The 12,636-nt window shown below is 43.0% G+C and overlaps 1 protein-coding gene and 1 long non-coding RNA gene across 2 annotated transcripts in view; one reads left to right on the top strand and one right to left on the bottom strand.

The window, feature by feature from the left end:
- Positions 1-12,636, bottom strand: part of LOC141783034 (uncharacterized) — a 589,922-nt gene that overhangs the window by 449,574 nt on the left and 127,712 nt on the right. The gene's annotated exons all lie outside the window — the stretch shown is intronic.
- Positions 1-12,636, top strand: part of efl1 (elongation factor like GTPase 1) — a 66,447-nt gene that overhangs the window by 37,112 nt on the left and 16,699 nt on the right. Inside the window, exons 16-17 of the mRNA XM_074659384.1 lie at positions 9,535-9,666; positions 9,872-10,019. Coding sequence (XP_074515485.1) covers positions 9,535-9,666; positions 9,872-10,019 — 280 coding nt within the window. The remainder of the gene's footprint in view (positions 1-9,534; positions 9,667-9,871; positions 10,020-12,636) is intronic.

The following is a 12,636-nucleotide window of genomic DNA, read 5'->3' as shown; positions in this document are numbered from 1 at the left end:
GAACTACTTTACAGGCCACTCTAGTCAGAGTGTGAGTTAAATCAGGCCTAATGGAAGCCTGAAACATGAGGGATTGGGGGGGCCATTATGTTTGTCTGTGTGTTCATGAGTCAGACCCCCCCCCCCCAAACCCCCTCAAGCTATTAAAAAGCAAAGGTGACTGTGGCAGTGTGAATGTATGGGTTGTTTTGTTCATTGCCCACACATGCATCACACTCTGTTGACGCATGTCAGGCTATAACAACCCCCCCCCTTACCAACTCAGTCACACACACACACAGACACATGTTCAGTGAATGTAAGCAGACCTTTAGTTGAGTCATGAGAAAGGTGTTCAGACAGACAGAGCCTAAAGAGAAAGAGAGAGACAGCTGAGGTTTGTAGCTGGAATATCAGCAAATCAAGTCTGGATGTTTTTTCTGCCATACTCTCAGAATGTTAACATATGCATTCAGAAATGTACATCGGTACCAACCATGTCATACTAGCTCATCAGGAAGGAGGCTAAATAACGCTCCAAACTCACGCTAAATTTTGGCGAGGAAAAACTGTCATGTCCATTTTCAAAGGCGTCCCTTGACCTCTGACCTCTAGATATGTGAATGTAAATGGGTTCTATGGGTACCCACGAGTCTCCCCTTAACAGACATGCCCATTTTATGATAATCACATGCAGTTTGGGGCAAGTCATAGTCAAGTCAGCACACTGACACACTGACAGCTGTTGTTGCCTGTTGGGCTGCAGTTTGCCATGTTATGATTTGAGCATATTGTTTTATGCTAAATGCAGTACCTGTGAGGGTTTCTGGACAATATCTGTCATTGTTTTGTGTTGTTAATTGATTTACAATAATAAATATATACATACATTTACATAAAGCAGCATATTTGTCCACTCCCATGTTGATAAGAGTATTAAATACTTGACAAATCTCCCTTTAACGTACATTTTGAGTAGATAAAAAATTTGTGATTATTTGCGATTAATCAAGATTACCTATTTTAATCCATTGACAGCCCTAGAACAACCCTTAAAGTTATTTCCACAGCTAACGTTGACTCAGCTAGTGCTAACGTTCACATTATTCATAACCTCATTGATTAGCTGTTTTGCAAAAGCTGAGTCGACGTTTCTATTTGGAGAAATAGGGCATAAGTGGTCTCTTTTTTTTATCTGAGAAAAATACGTGTTAACCAGAAATGGCATATCCATTTTGATGAATACACTTGTCACATGGCGTATTCCAATTTAGTGTGATATTGTTATCAGACATATCACCCAGCAGTGGTAATATAATAACCTGTGTGTTATTTGGCCAGTAGTGCAGCTCCCCCACCACTACCAATCCATTCCCAATATGCTCATATCTAGGCTACACACACACACACACACACACACACACACACACACACACACACACACTCTTGGCTCTCTGCAGCCTAAGTGGGACTTTCCAGTGCGAGGGAAATTCCATAGGATGTTAAAAGGGAGCAGATTTCCGAGGCTCTGGCCTTGTACTTAATAAAACACGATCCGCACAGAACATTTAACAATTTCCAGCCCCACGTCGTATTTATTGGTTTTCAATCTGCTGTTTTTTCCACTGCTACAGTGCTTCTCGAAATATTTCTTTTTTTTTTGTAAGGTGACAAAAAGTGTAGAACCTAATTCATGCCATACGTCTGGCTCTGGGATGCTTCCTGACAATGACAGTCAGACTTCCTCTATTATTTACATGCATGAGGCACAAAGTCCCACTTCCTCATTTGTCCTAATCCTAGCCTGAATCTCTGTCTAGCACTAATGAGGAAATCAAATAGATTGGGTTGAAACAACATAGACAGATAATCTTTGGATGTCTCTGTCATACACAGAGATGACATCATCACCGACAGAATCAATGAGCTTCCCTCACCAGGCTACTCTCATACAGTGGTCGTAGTTATACCTACGAAAAGAATGCACTGTAATTTGTGTAAATCCTACGGAATCAATTAATGCAAAGTCAAAACTACCGGTCTTTTGCCCAGGAGATCGGCGTTCATGTCCCGTGTGAAACCAGAAGTCAATGTTGATTTATTTGTCACGTAACTTACGTACTTCCGGAGTTATTTTAAGCCAAACCATGATCTAAAGTATGATCTAAGCCTAAAGTAACTAAGTAGTTTTGTTGCCTAATCCTAACCATGTCAATCTTTTCCTAAACCTAACTAAGTAGTTTTGTTGCCTAAGCTTCACCATGTCGATCTTTTCCTAAACCTAACTAAGTAGTTTTGTTGCCTGAACCTAACCAAGTCGGTCTTTTCCTAACTAAGTAGTATTACTGCCCTAAACCTAAGGAAGTTGTTTCCTGTGAAGACGGAAGTTTATTATGAAAAGACTGTATGCATGTAACAAGTAGAAAATAAAAGAAACGGAGGAATAACTTTGTAAGATAACCGTTGTAACCGTTGTAACCGTTGTGTGGAAATACGTTGTCAGCTCAGCTGTGATGTAGGCAGCGTTACTTCGCAGTAAGAAGTACAAAATTCACTCGAACAGTTACACTATTCACTACCAATCAGATATTCTATGAGAGACATGTCGATCTAAACTTTATGATGAGCTGGAAGCAAATTTGCTTATTTCCACATGGCCTGTTTTTTAAAAAAAGGACACCGCTGACAATACCCTGTGTTGAAATTACAAACTAAAGGAGACAGGAAACCATTTGTCTCTGTCAATGGACTCTTTTATTTATACAGCCCAATATCACAAATATGCCTCAAGGGGGATTTATAGTCTCTCCAGCATACATCCTCTGTCCTTAGACGCTCGGTTTGGATAATCAAAAACACGTGCAGCTCAACAGTCAATAGTCATATGAAAGGAACGACGTAACGATGAAAAACAAAGAAAGATGGTCTCTTGAGAAATGATGTATTCTAAAGCAGACAGACATCCACTTGGAGCTACATGTAGCTGGAAAGCTGAATGTGGGATCAAACAGCATGGAAGATGTTTGCCTTCAGGTCAACCATCCCAGCTGGAAAACTCTACTGCTGCTCCAGATAGCCAGCCCATCCCTGCAAAACAACTTATCCAGATTCCAAGTTAGCCAACTATCCAGAAATATATCCACTTGTTTGCTTAATAATTTATTCTCTAAGTTTGCTGAAACACCACAGGTGATCTGTCTGGTTGAAAGTCTCCCAACTACTTTTGTCTGGAAAATGGATGACAAGAACTTGTACATCAGTACTATGGGATTACTCCTAATCATCCTGAGGTACCGTATCAGTGAGTAGGGATGCACCGATACCACTTTTTTCAGACCATGTACAAGTACAAGTACTTACATTTGGGTACTCGCCGATACCGAGTACCGATACGAGTACTTCTGTGTGCCAAAAGACCCTCGTTAACAGCCAGCTGGAGGGTGTGAGCGACACACGGCAGGCTGGGGAGTCCAGCATACGATGCGATGCGCCGCGACCGGCTCTATGTCGGCTTGGAAAGGCTTGGGGCGAAGGTGCTTCCCGGGGCCGTGGCCAAAGTGTCACCGGGGCGGACTGTTCTTAGTGCGCTCCAACCGCATCGTGCCCCCAGGGCTCGGCCCACGTAAAAGGCGCCAGGGGTCTGCTGCGATGTCTGCAACCCACCCGACCCGTCGTGAAACACGGACCAAGGAGTCTAACGCACACGCGAGTCAGAGGGTGCAAGCAAAACCCCGTGACGCTATGAAAGTGAGGGCCGGCGCGCGCCGCCTGAGGTGGGATCCCGGCCACGCGGGGTGGGGCGCACCACCGGCCCGCCTCGCCCGCACCGTCGGGAAGGTGGAGCGTGAGCGCGTGCGATAAGACCTGAAAGATGGTGACGAGAGGTTAACGTCAAGCTGCCGTAAAGTGGTGTCTGTGCCGTTGTATCAGAGCCGTTTGGTGAGTACAAGTACATGAGCACAGTATCGGACCCGATACCTGATACTGGTATCGGTGCATTCCTATTAGTGAGGTAGGCTATAGTGTTCTGATGTCAGTTCAGACTTTATTAGATTATAGATAATTAGTACATGACAAATAAGCCTTAGGCTTTAGGCCTATATGCTTCATCGTTTAATCTACAATTTCAGTTAGTGTCTGCACTGTGGATTGAAGTTCAGCCAGATTCTGGTGATCCAAATTTGAAGGAACCTGGACTCACATGTGTTACTTGTATCTAACCGGGAAGACTGATTAACAACAACTCTTGACCGACCAAACTTGGGGCAAGATTTGAGAATTGAATGCCGACGGACACGCACGCATGCACGCACACACACACACACACACACACACAAACTGTATGCACACACGTCCCGGGACTAAGCCTGGTTATGTTTGACTGCAGAGCTCAGGATGACTCAAGCCTGAAGACATTTCCTCCAACCACAAGTAGAGTTGGCCGTGACTCTGGTTATATAAAGATGACATTTTTTCCCATCCTCTTATGCCCCATATGGGAGAGGCGAGGTAATGAAAATGGAGTGGAGGTATGAACTGAGGGGAAAAAGAGAGATACAGGGATGTACAAGAAACTTGATCTCTTATCTTGGGTTGTTTTCGCTGTGGATTTCTGGAATAAATGTATATTGACGACAAAAGATTTGAGAGAGCACAAAACAAAAAAAATGAGCCTCTGCAAGTCAACCTTTGAGAGTGAACAGGCGAGGATCTGTAAGAGCTGAATTAGATTTGTGCATGAGGGAGGACAGAATCATGAGCGTAACATGATTTGAGCATGGAAGAGGAGTTTGTGTAACTAAATTTAAGCCCAGCGATACAGATTCTCACACTCGTAACAATCAAAGCTGCTTTCTATACAACCAATGTGTTTATTATTAAATTAAGAGCATAAAATTGTGTATTTTAGCTCTTATTGTTGCTAATTTTGCTCTCGAAGTGCACCAGATTTAAGCAATTCACTTTAAACTGTAGCTAACAAAGAGGGGGGGTGTATTTTCTCATACTGCAATATATATATATATATATATATATATATATAGCAGAAAAAAATATTGCAATGTCATTTTTTTCCAACGTCGGGCAGCCCTAATTTGTACATTAGAGGGACTGTTTGTAACTTCTTACACGTATCAATCATTGCGGGTCGGTGTCACGTGTGCACTCGCGTGTGGCTACACTGTTCAGACTCAGACTCCAACACAAACTACACGGTAGTACCAAAACCGCAAAGTTCTATCTAGTGAAGCCCGTCTGAAGCCTTCACTCACGCACCGCGCTCGTTCTTGCTCTTTCGCTCCACTCTCACGTGCATGCGCGCACACTCCACACTGCAGAAGAGTTAGTTTAGCTCTGAGAATATCTAGTGAATGTTCAGTGGACGTTTGTGCAGAAATAACTGCTGCAGCTCCTCCAGACCAACAGAGGTTTCCCGTGTCTTGTGAAGTGACGGAGCTCCGCAGAGAGAAACGTTATCGTCTCCGACCAAAACTCCGGCGTCTCCCCCGTTCCCTCCGGCCGCGGTCGGGAGGCTGAGGCGGGAAAAGCCAACACTAGGATCAGCATTGATTCATGGAGAGACCTTCGTCTGGTCAGCTAACATTACTGCCAAGCAGCTGAAATATAGAGTGATATTGTGCTTTTAGCTGACGTGTGTCGCCTCACTGTTTTGAGCAATGCTTGTTCATGTCTATTTAGATGTAGCACAGCATGGAAGTGAAAGCAGCGCTCTGTTTATTTAAATGTGAAAGTGCAATAAAAACACGTTGTCGCTAAAATCAATGAATAATCATGATATCAATATGGATCAAAATAATCGTAATTATCATTTTGTCCATAATCGTGTAGCCCTGTGTTGGAGCTAGTGAGAGTGTGTGTATTGTTTTCCAATGGAACACATTCAAAGGAGTCGTTGAAGCTGCAGCTCTGCCGCTATATATGCATTTCATATGAAATCAAGTCGGTTGTGTGTCTGCAGCAAGGGGGTTGTGGGCTGGACGGGGTTCTCTGAGTTCATTTTTTTTCCCCTCTTTCAGTTTTATTGTTCTTTGTTGGCTTGGAAAGCCTGTAGGGATCGAGTCACCTTAGGGTAATTACAGTGTCAAGTTACGCGGGGAGGCGGCCAACAATGTCCTGCATCTGCTCGAGCAGTTAGTCAGCCAGCTCTCAGCCTTGTGTGTGTGTCCGTGTGTGTTCGGGCTCTGTACACACAAAGCCACAAACCCAAAGACTGTGCACGTGCACAAGATAAAGTGTGCGTAGTGTCTGCGAAGCAAAGATAGAAACAAGTCTTTAATCTTTCGGTGGGAGAATTTAGTAAATATTAAAGGATGTATAACCCAGTGGATCTGGAGGTATGGTGTTGAATAATGATCAGCCCCTTGTGGATTGATTAACTTTATTTTTGTGATCACATCAGAAAGAATTTAGCTCACAGAGCAAAGGAATGGAGTGATTAGTAGAAGTGAGAGAAAGGTAAGGTGAGTAAAACCGAGGGAGAGAGGGAGAATGAAAGTGAAAAGAAAGTCAGAATTGCCTTGAGTTAGATAACAGCTGTCTTTAAATCAGTATATCTAATTAGGTTTTTTAGCTAATGTGCAAATATCAATAAAGACGTCTTTAGTCTTCTGTTTGTTTTTCTAAACTGTAAAGCTAACGAAAGGTTTACGGACATTAATGTCACTCCTGTTTTTTGCTACACGCACTGTCTATTATTTCACCGTACATTCACAGTAAATGACTGGCTACTAGCTGCATTACTTTCACAGTAAAGGTGCTGTATCATTATTACAGTGAGGTATTGTGAAACGACAGCTGTATACTTTGACCTCACAGTAGTTATGCCAGTATATTACTGTGATTTAGCAGCTTGCTGCTGTAGAATTACTCTCTTAAAGCTGAAGTAGGCGAGATTGGAGCAAATATGATTGAAAAAAAGTTATTTTTATAAATCGGTCGCTATATCGTGACAGTAGAACATGAAACAGGTAACCTGAGAAAAATCATGTTCCTCTGTGTCCTCCGCTGCTCCTAACGGCATCTGCAAGATTTCACAGACCGGAGGAAAACAAGCAGTAAGAGCTGATCTGAGGTCTGCTGTCCAGCTGCCGTCTATGAGAGCCGGTTGTCGATCACTCTGATCTCCGACCAAACGGTCAAACTAGGCAGCGCTGATCAAATATGAATCAATATTCTGTTACGTTAATGCCTATTTCTCTCCTCACATGTTTTCAGAATCATCTTGTAGGGCACTGTTTAGCTGTTAAATGAGAATGTTTGTGACCGGCCGTGTTGAGATCAGGTTGAGATGGCTTGAAGGAACGCCACGTACCGGTCACATGACCGGAGCACAGCCAATAGGAACGATCTCTCAATGAAATGACCTGTGATTGGTCAAAGTCTTTTTTCTAAAGCCTGAAAACAGAGCCATGAGGAGGAGCAGAAGTCTAGTTTTCTCTCAGAACACTTGAATTACAATATGCTGAAAGGTTATTATGGAATTTTTGCCCAATGATGCCAAAAATATACTGCCCACTTTAACTGTAACTTCATAGTAAATGTTTAGATTACTGTGATTTAGCAGTAGGCTGTTGTAGAATTAAACTGTACACTGTAAAATATTTGACTGACAGTAAATTACCGGCTACTAGTTGCATTAAAGTAAAGTAAATCAACACAGTAAAGTCAATTTACACTTAAAAACCGTTTTAAAATACTGAAAAACTGTTTTATCTGTTAACCCATCAATAACTTAAAACATTGAAAAATAGGTTAAATTCAAATAAACTGAAAAATATGATCAATTTTACACATTTATTCTGCATGTAGAGAAACCTCTCTTCTGATGAACTCACAGTAGCTTGCAGGCTGTAATAGTAATATCACAGTTAAGGCCTGTGATTTAATTATAATGTAATTTATTGTGGATTATTACAGTTGCATCTTGTGAAATCCTGGAATCTTGTTACATAACATCCAGTAAGGCTCTCAACTGGGACGTGTTTTCCTGTATGAGAGAGAGACAAAACTGAAAAACCAGTGAATGCAACTTCCATCGCTCTTCTTGTACAGAGACTGTGAGAGGAGCAGCACTGAGATCTGTAAATAAAACAAGTCCAGTCCTCCTGCCTACAAGCATTCACATTTAGCTTGAGATGTGAGCTGAGCAGCAGTGTGGAGCTGGATGGTGTTAAAGGCTGGAGAAGAGTCTGTGAACAGAAAGCCTCGGTTCCCTCCCTTGTCGATGGCTCTCATCCCTTTCCAAGTGAATCTCGGGATGTTTCCAGCAAAACTCAGTCTGTTTCTTGTTGTTATATTTTTGATTTGGTTACATTGTACTTTTTTTAGTGACCTTACCCACATAACACCCACAGCAGGTTCCTGGAAATCAGTATGGCTTTTAACCAGCAACAAATCTAACCACCTAGTAACCAGGACCGTACTGGTGGGAATCATTTCATCATTGCTGCGTTACTGTACCTGCTAGTTAATCAGGAGACTCGTGAAACAGACCAGCCCTTGCAATCAATATAGGGCTGAAATATAAACATAAGTACATATATAAAATAGTAATGTAAATGTAACTTTGTTGAAGACAGTATCCACAGATATCGGTACCAAGCATGTCATACTAGCTTGTCCCAGAGAAGGCTAAATAATGCTCAAAACTTACGCTAAATTTTGGCGAGGAAAAACTGTCATGTCCATTTTCAAACAAGTCCCTTGACCTCTGACCTCCAGATCAGTGAATGTAAATGGGTTCTATGGGTACCCACGAGTCTCCCCTTTACAGACATGCCCACTTTATGATAATCACATGCAGTTTGGGGCAAGTCATAGTCAAGTCAGCACACTGACACACTGACAGCTGTTGTTGCCTGTTGGGCTGCAGTTTGCCATGTTTATTGTTTTATGCTAAATGCAGTACCTGTGAGGGTTTCTGGACAATATCTGTCATTGTTTTGGGTTGTTATTTGATTTCCAATAATAAATATATACATATATTTGCACAAAACAGCATACTTTGCCCACTCCCATGTTGATAAGAGTATTGAATAATTGATAAATCTCCCTTTAAGATACATTTTGAACAGATACAAATAATGTGATTAATTTGCGATTAATCTCGATTAAATATTTGAATCAATTAACAGCTCTTGTTGCATGTGTTGTGCAAGAGTATTGCACCCTGCAGAGATGATTGTGTCGTGCTGCTGCAGAGACGTCTTGCCCATTCCACCTCATCCAAAGATGCAGGATAGAGTTGAGGTGTCGGGTCGGTGCTGTGCAGGGCCGCTGATGCAATGAAAGCTCATAGCTGTGTGTGTGTGTGTGTGTGTGTGTGTGTGTGTGTGTGTGTGTGTGTGTGTGTGTGTGTGTGTGTGTGTGTGTGTGTGTGTGTGTGTGTGTGTGTGTGGCCGAGTCAGTCACCTTATGGATGGTTCTGTTTGTTTTGCTCTTTTCTCTTCATTTATTTCTGCTCATACCCTGACCCTCCTATAATGCTGTTTATTGCTATCTGTTGATGTTCTTCTCTTTATCCTCTTCCTCTATCAGGCATCGGAGGTCTGGAGGAGTGCATCTTGAAGTCGGCCACCCTGTCGACCTCCCCCGCCTGCCCGCCCTTCATCCCGCTCAACTTTGAGGCCACGCCCATTGTACGGGTTGCCATAGAGCCCAAACATCCAAGTAGGTCTAAGAAGGCACACACACACACACACACACACACACCTCTCACACACACACACACACACACACACACACCTAGTTAGCAGTGAATACAGTGTTCACATTAAAGTGGTAACCTTTGGAGAAAACATTTTACTATTCTCTGAGATTATAAAGTCATGTAAGGAACGAGTCCTGGAACCCAAACTTCATTTGTGTGCGCTAGGTGAGATGCCGAAGCTGGTCCGTGGGATGCGTTTGTTGAACCAGGCGGATCCCTGCGCTGAGGTTCTGATCCAGGAAACAGGAGAACACGTTCTGGTCACCGCTGGTGAGGTCCATCTCCAACGCTGCCTGGATGACCTCAGAGACCGGTCAGTGTGTTTCTGTGTCTCTGCTTGGGTGCTTTAAATCTTTGCTCCATTAGTCCTGTCTAGTTCATTTTTACAGAACCTCGTGTATCGGTACTAATAACTGCGCTCCTTATGTGGTGTCTGTTTTCCTTGTTTTCCATTTTTTCTCCATATGCGTCTTTTTCTAAGTCGGATTGATTGTCTCTCTGTGTTTGTGGACTCCTCTGTAGTGACTGTGTTCATGTATTTGCTTGTGTAGTGCAGGTTTAATACAGTGTGTGTTCATGTACTGAGAAAGAGAGAATCTGTTTCCAATTTCAGCAGCATCATTATCTGGCTGTCATTACATATCGACTGTGTGTGTCTCTATCTGGACGCTGCACGCCTCCTCAGAACAACAACACCGGCAGACCGACAGATAGATTTTTAGAGAGTTCTAGTGTCGCTGCTGTGCTCTCATATGAACATGCAAAGTCAGTTAAGATCAAGTTGAGAGACTGCTTTCTCGCTGTTTCCACAACAACTTTGGAGCTTTATTTGAGATGGTAAATGGACTTGGATTTATACAGCGCCTTTGTAGTCCTCCGACCACTTAAAGTGTTTTACACTACGTGTCAGCGTTCACCCATTCACACACACACACGTTCATACACTGATTGCAAGGTGCTATTACGCACAGTCTTGCAGCCGGGCTCTGCCGGAGAGACGGTGTCGGTGCGTAACGCGCTGATCCATCAGCCCCAAAACGCCGCCGTTTATGGGGAGAAGGCCCGCAAACTTTGAAGCAGCCTACGTCTACACTCACACACACAGAGGGGATGATGAGAGGAGACGCCACAGAGGCGTGTGTGCTCCGTGATCTCTCTGGTCACGGCAGTGACCGGAGGAGCGCTGAGAGCAACGCTGCAGGTTGAACAACACAGAATGCCTGAGAGCCTTACTGCATTATATTCTATTATATTCTGAGTCGTCACCTGACGCCTGAATTTAGTGTTTTTCTTTAACATAAATAAAAACGTTGTTCTAGCGCAAACACTGTGTTTAACTGAGGAGGAGGAGGAGAGCTGCTGCTGCAAGTTGTGAACCTGCCTGTAGACACATCTTACTATCTGAATAATGCGTCCTCTAAAAAGCAGGAAAATACTGCGCCAGACTTTAGACCAGGTTTTTGTTGGTCAATCCCTTTCTGCTGCCTCAAGATAGCAATGCACCAATAATGCACCTGACAACCCCTCATTTTAAGACCAACACGCCCGTGGACACACAGATGGGCGCAAGTACATTTGTTACTTACACAACGTGGGCGCTGGACGTGAAAATGACAACTGAAACTATCTACGACAGTTGCGTTGCGCTGTGCGCTCCCGTTGCTTTGGAAAGCGGTGCCTCATCTCAGCTGCTGCCTTCTCAGCGAGGGAATAGAAATCAGTCAGTTCATAGGAAGTGAGAGCAGACACGGCCATGCAGGCTCTGCTGCTGAAATGATACTAACGTATTATATTAGGTAATCAGCAGTGTGTATTTCTGTATGTTCCTAGTCATATGCGTGTGTAGAAATGTGATGAAGCTTTGATCCCTTATTGGTTTCACATATCTAATAGAAGACAGCTTAAAGATGCATTTCTTTTTAGCATGAAGACATTTTAGATGTTGCTTATGCAAAATGTGTCAGGGAGTTTTTTAAAAGACATTTCAAAGAAGTTATTTGCTAATTATTATCTATTTATCAGCAGACACGGAAATAAAGCAATTAACTTTGTATTATGTATTATATATTATTATATGTTCGCTCATGCACCTGCGCGCGTTGATGAAACAAATAAAGGGGCAGACGAACGTACGTGCGTGCGTGAGTGCGGTGTGGAAGGGACATTTCAAGTAGCACTACCGCATGCACACGCACTTGTACTAACAGTACATGAACGTGTAGTATTTTGATGACACTACACACACACAGATGTATCTCAAGAACACCGACGCAGCACTTTCTGTCCGTCTGCGTGTTCTTTTTACACGTAGTAATTACTGAAGCCTTGTATCTGTGAGCAGTTTGACATCAACTATGAAAAAAAGACACAAGAAACTAATTTCGTGGGGTTGAAATGGAGCACATCACAAAGAGGGAAAAGTCGGCCTCAAAGAAGAACACTTTAAAGTTCAAAAGAGTAGAGGAGGAAAAGAGTGACGGGAGAAGAAACGAGACAGAGAAGCTGCAGCAGACAGACGGGTGTGGGTGGAACAAGGTCGAACACATCTCTCTACAAACGGCTGCATGGCGTCTACCAGCTTCTGCACACACACAGATGAAAAGTCATTTTCACAGATTGTGCTCTCAAACCTACAGTAAGATTTCAAATTCAAATTGAAGCTGATTCTCGATCACTTACCGTTTTTATGCCTCCCGAGGTTTCCACTCTCACAGGCACAAATTTGACCATGATAATGTTATATTCTTAGTAATTTTTTAAGACGGTGTTTCCTTGACGTCAGATAGAGGTAGACGAAAGCAGCTTCTCATTTCTAGCTTTGTTGGCTGAAATGAGAACTGTTGCTGGCAGATTCAGCTCACTAATTAAGCTTCATCAGTAAAATGATGATGTGGTCGTATCCACGAAGACCCTCGGACGGTTTTTACTTT

The sequence above is a fragment of the Sebastes fasciatus genome, chromosome 2, assembly GCF_043250625.1.
Source record: "Sebastes fasciatus isolate fSebFas1 chromosome 2, fSebFas1.pri, whole genome shotgun sequence".
Classification (NCBI taxonomy): domain Eukaryota; kingdom Metazoa; phylum Chordata; class Actinopteri; order Perciformes; family Sebastidae; genus Sebastes; species Sebastes fasciatus.
Note: the sequence above shows the minus strand (reverse complement) of the source record. Positions and strands in the feature narration are given on the sequence as shown.